The sequence below is a fragment of the Trichechus manatus genome, unplaced genomic scaffold, assembly GCF_000243295.1.
Source record: "Trichechus manatus latirostris isolate Lorelei unplaced genomic scaffold, TriManLat1.0 scaffold00203, whole genome shotgun sequence".
NCBI lineage: Eukaryota > Metazoa > Chordata > Mammalia > Sirenia > Trichechidae > Trichechus > Trichechus manatus.
The window spans coordinates 1,812,946-1,829,359 of NW_004444139.1; the positions used below are offsets into that span (position 1 = coordinate 1,812,946).

A 16,414-nucleotide genomic window follows, 5' to 3' on the forward strand; every position below is an offset into this window, starting at 1 on the left:
TCAGTGGTCTGACTGTGCTGTCAGTACAGCTTCTCTACAGTCAGTGGCCTGCCTGTGCTGTCAGTACAGATTCTCTAACGTCAGTGGTCTGACTCTGCTGTCAGTACAGCCTCTTTAACATCAACAGGGAAGCTGGTGACACTCTGCAGAACCAAGCCGATCAAGTTAAAGATGACAAGATTCCAGGGCCAGTTCAGCGGTCATGAAAGACCGTCAGGAGAGAGCAGGCAAATGGTAACCCTCTCTCCCGGTTTTCATTAGCCCGTAAGTGTGGGCTTTCTAACCTCACTGAACACCCCAGGCTCAAAAGTCCAATGCTAACAGTAAGCATACTTCCGAAAGCAGTGCCACACAACCTTCCCGAGGTAAACAGTAGGCAATCTGCACATAAATCTAAAACGAGAGTTGTCTACGACATGGAGTCAAGGTATACAGGCTGGGGCGTGGAGGGGTTTGTGGGACTCATGGACAAAATCTTCGTAAATCAATTTTCAAAGCCTCTGGGAATCCTACCACCAAATCCAAGTCCTCTAGATTTACTTAAATTCAACATCCACACCGGTCTCATAAGCAATAATTCTACTTGTAGGAACAAAACACATTTTAAAGACAGAAGGTACATTTTGACTTCGGGATAGTCTCAGTTTAAATGAACAGAAACGACCTAAAAAGGCCCACAGTAGCTTCTGTCATTGCTGGATACGGGGACTCAAATAATGCCAGCAGGGCACACTCTCGCTCTATGAGCTCTGCCTTCCTCTGTGCTGGCTTCATTCTCCCATAGTCTCTGCCTTCCAGAAAGTGGCACCAGTCAGTACACAGCTCAGACCTATATCCTACCAGCACATCAGTATCAGCAGCACAGAACTAACTTAATCAAAGGCTATCATGCAGAAATACGTTGTAGTCGTTGGGTGCCACAGAGTCCATTCCGACTCATAGTGACCCCATGTACAACAGAACAAAACACTGCAGAGTCCTGTGCCATCCTCACAATCACTGTTATGCTAGAGCCCATTCGTATAGTCACTGGGTCAATCCATCTCGTCTAGGGTCTCCCTATTTTTGATGATGCTCTACGAAGCATGATGTTCTTCTCCAAGGGGTGGTCCTGCCTGATAACGTGTCCAAAGAATGTAAGACAAAGTCTCACCATCCTTATTTCTAAGAAGCATTCTGGCTATACTTTTTCCAAGACAGATTTGTTCATTCTTCTGGTAGTCTATGAAATATTCAATATTCTTCACCAACAACATAATTCAAAGGATTCAATTCATCTTCGGTTTTCCATATTCATTGTCCAGCATTCACATGCATATGAGACAACTGAAAAAATCATGGCATGGTCAGGCACCCCTTAGTTCTCAAAGTGACATATTTGATTTTTAACACTTTAAAAAGGTCTTTTGCAGCAGATTTGCCCAATGCAACGCGTCTTTGGATTACTTGACTGCTGCTTCCATGGGTGTTGATTGTGGATCCAAGTAAAATGAAATCCACGACAACTTCAATCTTTTCTCCACTTATCACGATGTTGCTTATTGGTCCAGTTGTGGGGATTTTTGTTTATGTTGAGATGTAATCCATACTGAAGGCTGTACTCTTTGATCTTCATCAGTAAGTGCTTCAAGTCCTCTTCACTTTCAGCAAGCGAGGTTGTGTCATCTGTGTAACGCAGGTTGTTAAGGAGTCTTCCTCCAATCCTGATGCCCCATTCTACTTCATACAGTCCAGACTTTTGTATTATTTGCTCAGCATACAGACTGAAAGGATACAACCCTGAAGCACACCATTCCTAATTTTAACCATGCAGTATCTGCTTGTTCTGTTCAAACAACTGCCTCTTGGTCCATGCACAGTGTTTTGGAATTCCCATTCTTCACAATGTTATCCATAATTTGTTATGATCCACACAGTTGAATGCTTCTGTATTGTCAATAAAACACAGGTAAACATCTTTCTGGTATTCTCTGCTTTCAGCCAAGATCCATCTGACATCAGCAATGATATCCCTGGTTCCACATCCTCTTCTCAACCTGGCTTGAACTTCTTGCAGTTCCCTATCGATGTACTGCTGCAGTCGCTTTTCAATGATCTTCAGCAAAATTTTACTTGTGTGCGATATTAATGATATTGTTTGATAATTTCCACATTCTGTTGGATCACCTTTCTTCGGAATGGGCACAAATATGGATCTCTTCTAGTCAGCTGGCCAGGAAGCTGTCTTCCAAATTTCTTGGCATAGACGAATGAGCACTTCCAGCACTGCATCCGTTTGTTAAAACTCTCAGTATTCTGTCGATTTCTGGAGCCTTGTTTTTGCCAATGCCTTCAGTGCAGCTCGGACTTCTTCTTTCACTACCATCGGTTCTTGATCACATGCTACCTCCTGAAATAGATGAATGTCTATCAATTCTTTTTGGTACAGCGACTCTGTGTAGTCCTTCTATCTTCTTTTGATGCTTCCTGTGTTGTTTAATATTTTGCCCACAGAATCCCTCAAGATTGCAACTTGAAGCTTGAATTTTTTCTTCAGTTCTTTCAGCTTGAGAAACGCCGAGCGTACTCTTTCCTTTTGATTTTCTAACTCCAGGTCTTTGCACATTTCATTATAATACTTTGTCTTCTCGAGCCACCCTTAGAAATCTTCTGTTCGGTTCTTTTAATTCATCATTTCTTCCTTTCACTTTAGCTACCCTATGTTCAAGAGAAAGTTTCAGAGTCTCTTCTGACATCCATTTTGGTCTTCTCTTTCTTTCCTGTCTTTGTAATGACCTCTTGCTTTCTTCATGTATGATGTCCTTGATGTCATTCCACAACTCATCTGATCCTCAGTCATTAGTATTCAATGCGTCAAATCTATTCTCAAGATGGTCTCTAAATTCTAATGAGACATACTTGTCTTTGTCATCTAGTGCTGCTCTAACAGAAATACCACAAGTGGATGGCTTTCACAAAGGGAAATTTATTTTCTCACAGTCTAGTAGGCTGGGAGTCCAAATTCAGGGCATCAGCTCCAGGGGAAGGCTTTCTCTCTCTGTCGGCTCTGGAGGTACGTCCTTGTGATGTATCAGTCTTCCCTTGGTCTGGGAGCATCTCAGTGCAGGAACCTCGGGTCCAAAGGACGTGCGCTGCTCCCGATGCTTCTTTCTTTGTGGTATGAGGTCCCCAACTCTCTGCTTGCTTCCCTTTATCTCTTGAGAGATAAAAGGTGGTGCAGGCCACACCCTAGGGAAACTCCCTTGACACTGGATCAGGGATGTGACCTTAGTAAAGGTTTTATACAATCCCACCCTAATCCTCTTTAACATAAAATTACAATCACAAAATGGAGGACAACCACACAATACTGGGAATCAGGGCCCAGCCAAACTGAAACACACATTTTTGGGGGGACATATTTCAATCCATGACAATCCTCAAGGTCATATTTTGGCTCTTGGTGGAATTTCTCTAATTTTCTTCAGCTTCAACTTGAACTTGCGTATGAACAACTGATGGTCTGTTCCACAGTTGGCCTCTGGCCTTGTTCTGACTGATGACATTTAGCTGTTCCATAGTCTCCTTCCACAGATGTAGTCAATTTGATTCTTGTGTATTCCATGTGGTGAGGTCCATGTGTATAGTTGCTGTTTATGTTGTTGAAAAAGGGTATTTGCAACGCAGAAGTCTTTGGTCTTGCAAAATTCTATTATGAGATCTCCTGTGTCATTTCTATCACCAAGTCCTTATTTTCCAACTACAGATCCCTCTTTTGTTTCCAACTTTTGCATTTCAATCACCAGTAATTATCAACACATCTTGACTGTATGTTTGATCAATTTCCGACTGAGGAAGCTGGTAAAACCTCCAATTTCTTCATCTTTGGCCTTAGTGGTTGGTGCATAAACTTGAAAAATAGTCATACGAACTGGTCTTCCTTGTAGCTGTATGGATATTATCCTATCACTTACAGCATTATACTTCATTACAGATCTTGAATTGTTCTTTTTGACGATCAATGGAACACCATTCCCAGCACACTAGACCGTATGATGATTTGATTCAAAATGGCCAGCACCAGTCCATTTCAGCTCACTAGTGCCTAGGATATCGATGTCTTTGCATTCCATTTCATTTCTGACGCCTTCCAATTTTCCTAGATTCATAGTTTATACATTCCATGGTCCGATTATTAATGGATTTTTGCAGCTGTTTTTTTCTCATTTTGAGTTGTGCCACATCAGCAAATGAAGGTCCCAAAAGCTTCACTTTATCCATGTCATTAAGGTCGACTCTACTTTGAGGAGGCAGCTCCTCCCCAGTCATATTTTGAGTGCCTTCTAACCTGAGGGGCTCACCTCCCAGAAGTATATCAGACAATGTTCCACTGATATTTCTAAGCAGAAACATACTACAGCTGAATTACTTCATGTTTGAAGGACACGAGAAGGCAAGTAGCATGAACCTCTGGTTTTAAAAGCTGGCATCACTGACCCCAGACCACAGACAGGATGGTCTTACCTGAAGACTTAGACCCAAGAGTGGATGACCCAATCCGGCGGGTAGTCCCCATTCCAACGTTTCTCCGTGAGCTTGGTGGAGCCTTGGATGATGTAGAACTGGCAGAGGAAGGTCTATTACCATCCACAGAATCTTCATCATCAAAATTTTTATCTGAAGAGTAAGCAGAGAAATCATTATAAAAAACAAGAGACTTAAAATAACAATTAGCCTTAGAGATGTTTGGTTGGCCTACTCTTTAGAAAACAGACGTGCCTATCCAGGGCAAGTCCAGAATATAGCTACAGAGATCCTGTTTGCTTTCACATATCCAGAATGCCCACCTACCCCACTTTTGGAAGATAGAGAAAACATAAAGAAGAAAATAATCTCTCATAAAACCACCACCTAGGAACAGTGACTTTAACAGTTTAGTATATTTCTAACCATTTTTCATGCATTCTTTTAGTAACAGCTGAGAGGAAATTACGTATCATGTGGGAATAGTATTTCTTCAAATCAGTTTTTCCTGTGTGATGCCACATTTTCCATAAACACCCTTTTAATGCCTGTATGGTATTTTGTAATTGGAGAATGCCACAACTGGAACACTCCTTTACTGTTAGACATTTATAGCGTTTCCATTAGAAATACTATCGCAACAAACATCTTCCTATGTATATGTTTCTTCAAATTTCTAACAATTTTAAGAAAACTAATCCATACAAGCAATGTTACTCTGTGAAAGTATCATTGAAAGATCTCTGCCAAACTCATCTGCAAAAATTGTGTAAGTGTATACTTCCCCTGTCAGTTCAAAGAAGTAGCCATTTCACTATACTCCTGCCAGCATTAAAATGTTATTTTTACACTTTAATCAATTTGATAAGTGACAACATGCTGTTTCTTCTACGTTGCATTTTTTAGTGAGGTTGAACATTTTCTTTATAAGTTTATTAACTTCAAAATATTCTAAGCTTCAGTGGAACCAGTCATTATTCCTCAATTTGCACTTAAAATTAAAAAGAAAAAATCGAGGTATTCATAAACAACCACTGATGATGCAATATTAAAGTTACCGTAGTATGTATACTACACAGAGTACCTAGGGCTTTGGAGCAAATGTGAGTCATTCCGGAGGCTAAACAAAGAACCTAGAGTAATTAACCATTTCTACATGTACAATTCAGTAAGCTCTGCGAACATTCCTGCCCTCCTTTTCTGAGATGTTCCTCCCCGTAAACATAAACTCACTACTCCCTAAAAAGAAAAAAAAAAAAATTGCTGTCGAGTCGACTCCAACTCATAACAACCCTACAGGACAGGGTAGAACTGCCTCATGGGGTTTCCAAGGCTTTAATCTTTATGGGGAGCCCTGGTGGCACAGTGGTTAAGAGCTTGACTGCTAACCAAAAGGTCGGCAGTTTGAATCCACCAGGCACTCCTTGGAAACCTTGTGGGGCAGTTTTACTGTGTCCTGTAGGGTCACTATTGAGTTGGAATTGACGCCATACCAACAGTTTTGGTTTTGGTTAATCTTTATGGAAGCAGGCTGCCACATCTTTCTCTTGTGGAGAGAGTGGCTAGTGAGTTTGAACCACTGAACTTTCAGTTAGCAGTCAAGCACTTAACCACCAGGGCTCCGTGAAGTAAGTAATAGTTAACAAAAACCAGATACAAATAGCATCCTTTGTTCTTGATCTAGCTGCTTAGTAGCTAAACTCTCAACAGTCAAGGCTTTTTTCTACCCTTTATTATGGTATTCTTTAAAATTTACCAAAGACCCACTTCAAATACATGCCTTCTTTTGTTCAACATGGCTTGGGTTTCTTTTATTAAAATGTTATTTATATTATCGTGCAATGGATACGATGGGTTTATTGCTATATTGAAACAAATTAACAAATTTAAAAAAAGAAAAGTAACAGTTCCAGTCTGCGGGAAAGGTAAGAAATGAATGGAGGAGGGGAAAATGAGGATACTACTATGCTTTACTCAAAATTTGATGCTAATTATGTTTCATCCTCTAATATACACAGGTGTGCTATTCAGAACTATATTCAGTCACTTTTTTCAATGAACCAACTTAAAGGGGATTTCTGGGATTTCTGCTTGGGAATTCCTGGGATTTCTGCTTCCGGTAGAAAAGGAATAGCAATGACCAGACTTAACCTCTTGTTAGAAAACCAGAAGAATATATAAAACTACCGCTTTCAGACACAGGACAACACGCAGTACAGAAGTGTGATCCCAGAAAGGAGGATACCAAACAAGGTGAGCTATACAATCAGCCCAGCTTTCAGCCGGGAGACAATTTCCAGACCACCAGGTGAGGGAAGGGGAACCCAAACAGAGCCTGGCAGTCTTACTGAAATGAGAAAATGAAGATCAGAGCTGAGAACAACGGAGGTGACTGGAAGTTACAGAGAAGAGCTCTAGAAAAGAAAAGCTACACAGAAAGAAGAGTCCAGAAATGTGCTAAGTTCTAGGCCAGGCACGTGTGACTAAAACCACGCAAGGCAGGATAAAAAAGGACCAGGAAGCTGTAAAGTTTACACGAAGCAGAGAGATGTTCACATTTCAACCAGTCAGAGTAGAGAGATCTTGGTGACCCCACCTAAGGCACTCAGTGGAGACTAACCCATACTAAGGTCAGGCCTTAGTAGCAGGGTTGATCTATTTCTGGGGCGAAGACTATCCTAACCCTGCCCTACCAGCTTAAATACAGGCCTCAAGGAGATTAGACAGATCTGGAAGTAACATAATCACTTTGCCAAAACAAAGCATTCCAATCTTGAATATAACAAAACCCAGACACTCAACAATGTAATGTTCACAATATATATAGCAACTAATAAAAAATTCCTAAACATGACAAGAAGCAGGAAAATGTGGCCCATGAAGGAAAAAAAAAAGCACACAACGGTAAATGACTCAGAAATTACAGAGATGATGGAATTAGCAGACAAAAGACTAAAACCACTATGTTCTCAGGAACATGTAGCTCAACTGGCATAACATAGTTTATAAAGAAAATGTTCTACAATTCTACTTTGGTGAGTAGCCTGCGAGCAGCCATCTAAGATCCTCCACTGGTCTCACCCCTTCGGGAGCAAGGGAGAATGAAGAGAACAGGATACAAGGAAAAGATTAGTCTGAAGGACTAATTGTCCACAGCTACCAAGGCCTCCACCGGACTGAGTCCAGTACAGCTAGATGGTGCCCGGCTACCACCACTGACTGCTCTGACCGGGATCACAACAGAGGGTTCTGGACAGAGCTGGAGAAGGATGTAGAACAGAATTCTAACTCACAAAAAAAAGGCCAGATTTACTGGCCTGACAGAGACTGACAGAGAAACTAACAGAGAAACCCTGAGAGTATGACATCCTTTTTAGCTCAGTAATGAAGTCACTCCTGAGGTTCACCCTTCAGCCAAAGATTAGATGGGCCCATAAAACAAAATGAAACTAAATGAGCACACCAGGCCAGGGGCAAGGACTATAAGGCAGGAGGGGACAGGAAACCTGGTAATAGGGAACTCAAGGTCGAGAACGGAGAGTGCTGACATGTGGCGCTGGTAACCAATGTCACAAAACAGTATGTGTGCTAATTGTTTAATGAGAAGCTAGTTTGTTCTGTAAATCTTCATCTAAAGTACAATAAAAAATAGATTACAGTAAATAAAAATAAAATATCCAAAACGCTTATCCAAAAAAAAAAAAGAAAATTACGTTCAAGTATTAAAAGAAAACATGAACATAAATGAAAAAAAAAAATTGAGGACAAAATGGAAATTCTAGAGGTTAAAAAAAATACAATTATCTGAAATGAAAATTTCACTGACTAGGATTAACAGCAGATTAGACACTGTAAAAGGAGAAAAAAATTAGTGAACTCAAACACATAGCAATAGAATGTATCCAAAATGAAGAATAAGACAAAAACTGAAAAAGTTAAAGGAATGCAGCCTCAAAAGACATGTGGGATAAAGCAATCAGTCACACATATACGTAACTGCACTTCCAGGAGGATGGACGATAGGGTGGACAGAAAAAAATACTGCAAGAAATGTCCCAAAATTTTCCAAATTTGATGAAACATATAAACTCACAGATCAAAAAAACTCAACAAACCCCAAGAGGCACACAAAGAAAATCACCATAAAGTGCAATATAATCAAACTGCTTAAAACCAATGAAAAGCAGTTACAGGAGAGGAAAAAGACACACTACATACAAAGCAACAAATAAAAATGGCAGCAGGCTTCATCAGAAACCATGTAATCCAGAAGACAACAGACTAACATCTTCAAAATGGTGAAAGAACAGTATTAACCTATTACACAGTGAAAATATCCTTTAAGAATGAAGGCAAAATAAAAACTTTTTCAGACAAACAAAAAAAGAAATAATTCATCACCAACAGACCTACACTCAAAGAAATGTTAAAAGAAAGATCTTCAGGCAAGAGGAAAGTGACAGCAGATGAAAACTCATATTTACATAAAGAAACAAAGAACAACGGAAGTAGTGAGTACATGGGTAAATATAAAACTCTTCCTTCGTATTTTAATTTCTTTAAAAGATAAATGTTGAAAGCAAAAGTAAAGCCTAATTCCCAGTATTATCACCCAACATTTAGTTTTCACTCTTTTTATAATCTCCTAGTATGGTCAGAAAAGCTGGTGGCCAGAGAAACTGCAATTATTGGGATACATGTTGCTGTACCAGATGCCACATAGGAAACTGTAGGGAAGATAAGGCACAGGGAAGGCATGAAGAAAATGGACAAGTTCTATCCTCAAAGAGCTTGTATTTTTAAAGGTTAATTATAACATCCAAATGTAATGAAGATGTCACACAGTTGTGTAATGTAAATCAATCTGCACCGGGAATGTACACCTTTCATCACCAATATTCATATGAAAACGCCTTCCAAGGAAGGGAAGGGGGGGGAAGAGGCGGCAGACGGAGCAGCTGACGTAGGGTTTTTCAAACTGAGTCCTAAGAGCCCCACTCTCCATTTTACCCTACGGAAACAAACCTACCAAGCTGACTTCTCTGATCTCCTAACCAGATGGGAAGCAAATAATTACAGGGAGTGGTGAACAGAGGGATGCAGAAGTTGAACACACTGATGTAACAAGAAGTGACAGCTGACAGTCTGATAGCTAAATGGAAACCATAAAAGGCAAACACACACGTAGAAAAACCTCAGGCCCAAAATGTGTAGAATTCAGCAGCGGTTAGTGCAGGGGTCCCATCACATCTATACAACTTAACAGCACAACAGGAGGTTCTCATAAGGATGACCCTGAGTCATCAAAAAAAGGTTAAATTATTTTTCCATGTGATCTGTGAATTAACGAAGAAAGCTATTCACAGAAATTTTTATCTGAATTGGAAATTCAGGGAACCACTGGGAAAACTGTGGATTTATTTTCCAGATTAACAGTTGGACACACTGCTTTAAATTTAGAAGTACTTCACCTAAAAAGGCATCTTGAGGTTAAAAACAAATTGATCATATTAACTGAACTTAACTAACATCCTGTTTAAAAATAAGCTTACCCAATGTTCCCCCATCTTTCTGAACACCAGTGATTTAAATCAAATTAAAAAAGACGTTTGGGCCTTCAAAAAGGTACCTAGTTTCAGTTAACTGGAAAATTCTGCTTCACAGAATGCATCATTCCCTAAGTGGGCAAGTCATCTATGCCTGCAACATACAGACTGGATCCACACTCGGTCCATGACAACAAACCTCAGAGTCCCAGGTTCTAACTCAGCTCAGTATTTTTCAACTAAAGCAGTCCAGACCACACTTTAGTGGACATTTAAATCCACATTTTCTTTTAAGGCTATTCAGCTAAGCAGACATCTGTTAGCATATAACCTCTTTTTCTAAAGCGTTAACCAAGGCAAAAATGTGTGAAAATAAGTGTTTTCACGCTATCACATCAATCTAAAATTTTTCACACAAGTTACACAAAAAGTAGTCTTACGGAAGGATTAATTCTCCTTAAGCCCAAAGAAACGACTGATTCTATCTTCAGTCATCACAGCAAAGGCCCACTTCGCTCATTTGACAATCTGGGGTAGAAATTCCAGGTAGTTCCACTACCTCCTTTAATCCTTTAAATATCACCTCTCCTTTTCCAGAAGCACTGGGATAAGACATTTTAAATGACTTACGACATTTCTACAGAGTGACTTTGAATTTTTCCTCCAGTTCTCAATCATCCCACTGCTGGTGATTCATTTAGCAGGCACAGTGAAGTAAAAAACAGTGGCAAAAGAGCATGCTAAAAAGGACTATTGATACAAAAGAGATTTTAAACCACGGAGAAGACAGAAAGCTTAGAAGAAAACCAAAAGGCCAGAATACACACACAGTCATTTGCGTACTTAAAGGCAAACCAGCAGAACTCTAGAAGCTGTGTTCAAGATGCTGGGTAGAGTCTGGAGAACGGCCAAGGCTGGCACCAGGAAGTCAGAACTTAATCAGACTCTAGTGACTTTGATCCAGAAGTCTCTAAGGAACGGGGGCAGATTAACCAGTAAGCAAGGTACACATGGGCTTAATTGTGTTCACCGATTAATCTGCAGTGCACAATTTCACATGGGTTTTGCTACATCTCTGATCTTTGATGCGGTGAAAAATGGGTGAAACTGTGCACTACAGATTAGTAAGTACGCACAAGTAAGCCCATGCGTACCTTGCTTACTGGGTAAATCCGCCCCTGATAAGGAAGCCCAAGCAGTGCTACAGAAGTGAACTTTAATGGGACTGGGGCAACAAGCAGAGACAGATTTTATGGGTGAAAAATGATGGGACCGACCCATGACAACAGGATTGGGTGCAGGGTACAGCAAAGAGACGTATCAATCTAAAGACAGCCTTCAAGCCTGGTGTCTGAATTTGGGATTACAAACGTGGCTTATTTTGTCCACTGAGAAAATTTAAACACCCATCTATGAGGACTGAGAAAACATTACAGAACTAAGAAATATCTGTGCTACTGCCCACCTCCCAGAAAGGCCAGACGCTAAACCACACACCTCCCCTCCCCTCTTTCCTCTCCTCAGAGAGCAGACAGGCAGAGTCTTTGACCTGGAAAGTACAGTGGGGAGGAAACATCTCCTGTTCTAAGGTGAAGACAACTCACTCTCTGCTCCACCGCATCACATTCATCCACCTCCTGTTAGGGAAATTCTCCTCCACGGGAGTAAGAAATGAGGCAGCCTATTAACTGGAATATAACTGGCATTCCCAGGAGGAGGCTGCACAAAGACCTGTTAATAAGCCCAAAGCCTTGCTGCTTCTCATAAATATCCCCAAGATTCTTCTTTCTTCATCTTTCATAGCAAGCTTTGCAAAGGCCATTTCTTCCACTGCAAGTCCTTCCCCTGATGCCTAATGCATTCCTAGGCCTTCTTAAAACACTACTGTCAGCTCTAGGAGATGCCTGCCCAGCTCTGCCCCAGAAAGGGCAGATCGAGCCCTCCTCTGCGCTACACCCCCACACCATGCATATGCCATTGACTCCATTTCACACTGCAATCAGTTGCTTGCAAACCTGTTTTCCTGTCCCTGGAGCAGGGACCATTTCATACTCTTTTTTGGTATTCCAACACCTAAAAACAGAGCCTGAGCCAACACACAGTAGGCAATCAAACAGTTAATTCTGGCAGTTTTAATGAAGCAAGGTAAAATTTGTGAATGGAAGCTCAGTCATCTAGTGCTGCTATAACAGAAATGCCACAAGTGGCTGGCTTTAACAAAGTTTATTTCCTCACAGTAAAATAGGCTAAAAGTTCAAATTCAGGGTGTCAGCTCCAGGGGAAGGCTTTCTCTCTCTGTTGACCTTCTCATCAATCTTCCCCCGGACAGGAGCTTCTCCACGCAGGGACCCCAGCTCCAAAGGACACGCTCTGCTCCTGGCACTGCGTTCTTGGTGGTTTGAGGTCCCTCACTCTTTGCTTGCTTCCCTTTCTTTTTATCTCTTATAAGATAAAAGGTGGTGTAGGCCAGAACCACGGAACTCCCTTTACATTGGATCAGGGATGTGATTGTAGTAAGGGTGTTACAATCCCACCCTAAACCTCTTTAACATAAAATTACAATCACAAAATGGAGGACAACCACACAATACTGGGAATCATGGCCCAGCCAACCTGATACACACATTTTTTGGGGGGGACACAATCCAATTCATGACAGAAACAAACCTTTCCTCATATATCTTTTTTTTAAGCTTTTATAAAATGTATAAAGTTTCATCAGATAATAAATAAAGTCAAACAAGGCTCCGAAACCATTGGAGAGCAAATCAAAAAACTAACGAATTACAACTGTAAATCTATCTAGGCTCCTGATTTCTGCCCCCAAACAGGAATATCTTTAATCATCTTATTTCCTAATAAATTATCTGCCTGTTTTAAAATTAAAAGCCAAAGTTCTCTCCATAAACAATGATAACCCCCAAATTTGAATGTTAATACTCTGACATAAATGCATTTCTGAACTTTAATGCATATATATCAACCTATCAATTTTGCACACACAAGCAGAAAAAAACTTGGGTTTTTTGCCAACTACCAATATTTACTACATATTTTTCTATATTTGTATTACTCTAACCAATCTTTAAAGACTATTATCACACTGTTCACATGTACTATGTTTCATTAATTCCCTAATGATGAACAGTTGGATTGTTTCCAATTTTTAACCTTCCTAACACCACTGCAGTAAATATGTTTAAAAGAAACAAAAGTCAGAGAAGGGGGCAAGACGGGGGCATAGCCAGATGCACCGCAGCGTCCTCCTACAATGAAGTCTTACGTAAACAACCAACAGTCACAGAGATCTCAGATCTGTGAACAGCAAATGATGGACTGAAGAAACAAGCCAAACACTGACTGCAAGGAGAGAGAGAACAAGGACAGTGGGAAACTGGGGACTCGTGGATCGTCCACAACCTGCCTGCTACCACGGAGCAATGTAGCCACCTTGGGCAGTGGTGGGGGGCGCCCTACAAGCAGTATCCCTGAGTGAGGAGCCCAGGAAGACAGCATCAAGAAATACAAAGCCTGAGACAGAGATACTCCATAAACAGCTCTGTAAAGGAACAACAAACTGGGCAACAACAAACTGGAAGGTAAAGGAGGGAGGGTGTTAGCCCCAATGGCCAGGCGAGTACAGAGTAGGGAGAGAGCTAGGCTGCCTACATACACACACACACACACACACACTCACACACACACACACACACACTCACTCACACACACACACACACACACTCCCATGTAGGACTTCCTCCCACCCCTCCTCCGAAGGATTCCCCCACAGCTGGGCAGCCACTCTCTAGGTGCCCAACTGAGTGAGATAGCCTCACCCTTTCCCCTCCCCACTCTTGGGGTCTCCCCCATCCATCAACAACTGTGCAGGGAGGGATCCTGCCCATTGAGAACTGACAGAAACCACCTGCCCCCCCAACCCACTGTAACATCTGCCCGAGACTGACAGTAGGGCTTACCCAACCACGAAGCTGCGCTGCCTGATCCAGCACGAACAGACAATTAGCCCAGCAAAGCAGGGGGCACAGCATCTACCTGCATCAACACAAAGAGTCTGCACCATTCCTCACACAGTGCAGACGGACCTCGCAGCTTACCAAAAGGAAGAACACTATTCACTCAATTCCAAGCACTCAGCCAAACGTAAATTTTAGGTGCTTAACACCACAGGCCCTATGTGTACTCAACTCTTCATACATTCCAGTGAAGGGAAACCATAACTAACCAACTGGCACCTCCAAAGACATATATACCTCAATACTACAAAACAACAGTAATTAAAATAATACAAACAAAAGGAAACAACTCATGGAAATAGGAAATAAACTAAAATACTAATATATCAAAACAAGATCAAACAAATACGCAAACAATAAAAAACATGAGTGTCTCGAAGACAACAGATAATTACAAAGCATATGAAGACACGAAAAAGATGGTCCAATCTAACGAACAAGATAAAAGGACAGAAACAATCTCGGAGAATGAACAAATATTGCGACCATGTGATAAAGACTTAAAAAAAATTAGTACTAAGATTACTTAAAGAGAAAGCACAGATTAAAAAAAAAATTCACAAGAACAAAACAACAAATTCAGCAGAAAGATAGAATCCCTAAGAATCCAGTAACAAGAAATTCCAAAGCTCAACAATAAAATAACAGAAATAAACAATTCCACAGGACATAAAAACAGAATTTAAAAAAAACAGAAGAAAAAAATCAGCAAAACAGAAGACAATTTTCAAGACTATTCAGTTGGAGGAACAAAAAGAAAAAAGAATACAAAAAATGAATGAAGCCAAAGGGTTAGGTGTAATGCCATCAAAAGGAACAATATTTGCATAATGGCAATTCCAGAAAAAGAGAAAAATACAGAAAGAATATTTGATAAATTAATGGCAGAGTATTTCTCAACTATCTCAAAAAAAGAGATTTTCACCCAAGAAACTCTACAGACTCCATACAAGATAGACTCCAAGAGAAATTCACCAAAACGTATCATGATAAAACTTTCCAAAACCAAGGACAAAGAAACTTGAAAGCAGCAAGTGAAAAGAGAAAGATCTCCTACCAAGGGGCCCCAGTAAGATTAAATGCAGACTTCTCACCAAAAACTATGCAGGCAAGAAGGTAATCGGATGACATATTCAAAGCCCTAAAAGAAAACAACTGTCAACCTGGAATTATATATTTAGCAAATGTGTCATTCAAAAATGAGGGAGAAATAATGACATTCTCAGATAAGCAGAAATTAAGGGAATTTGTAACCACTAGACTTGCCCTACAACAAATATTAAACGGTGTCCTTCAGATAGAAACTAACAACTTCAGACAACAACCTGAGGTAAAGATATGCAACAGCATCACCCTATTACCAAGTCAGATGAAAAAAAATCACAACAACAAAACAATGTTAAAAAATGATTACAGGGTATCTGGGATACAAAGTTATAACCGACAACAACATCAAAACAAAAGCGGGGGGATGACTAGTGTAGTTATAGAACTACCATATGGTACGGAAATTACCATGACTTAAAGATATAAAGAACTGTTTTAAATGCAGGATGTCACATGTAAAACCTATGGTAACCATAAAGAAAATTAATAAATCTACTCACCAAAATAAAGAAGAGGAAAAGCAAAAAGACCCAGGAAACACTTAAACAAGAATAATACATAAAAGGAAAAGAAAACCCATAAAACAAAAAGAACACAGCACAGAAAGTAAAGAAGAACAAAGAAATCATGAACACAACAACAACAAAAGCAAATAAAAATGGCCACAATAAAATCTTCCCTATCAATAATCACAAAGTCAATGGATTAAATACACCAGTCAAGAGATAGAGATTGGCAGAATGGATTAAAAAAAAAAAAAAAAAGCAACTCATCAATATGTTGTCTACAAGAGACATACCTTAGGTACAAATACATAAATAGTCTAAAAATCAAATGATGAAGGAAAAAAAACCTGTAAAAGAAAAAAAAAAAGAGAGAGTAGGAGCGGCAATATCAGTAACTGAAAAATAGACTTTAACTCAAAAATCCAATATAAGAGACAAAGAAGGGCATTATCTAATGATAAAAGGGGCAATACACTAAGAAGACATAACAATTATAAATATTTACGCACACAATGCCAGCACCCCAAAATTGATAAAGCAAACAATAACAAAATTAAAGAGACAAACAGATCAACGTCAACTGTAGAAGATCTCACTACACCACTTCTGGCAACAGAACAACTAGAAAGAAAATCCGTAAAGATACAGAAGATGTGGATAACAGTATCAAAAAACTGGACTAACATACATACATATATAGAACACGCCACCCAACAGC

General features: G+C 40.1%; 1 protein-coding gene across 12 annotated transcripts in view; it reads right to left on the minus strand.

Moving 5' to 3' along the window:
- CLASP1 (cytoplasmic linker associated protein 1) overlaps positions 1–16,414 on the minus strand; it is a 350,733-nt gene that overhangs the window by 135,913 nt on the left and 198,406 nt on the right. For all 12 annotated transcript variants that reach the window (XM_023742167.1, XM_023742168.1, XM_023742166.1 and 9 more), the window contains exon 9: positions 4,504–4,656. In XM_023742167.1, coding sequence (XP_023597935.1) covers positions 4,504–4,656 — 153 coding nt within the window. The remainder of the gene's footprint in view (positions 1–4,503; positions 4,657–16,414) is intronic.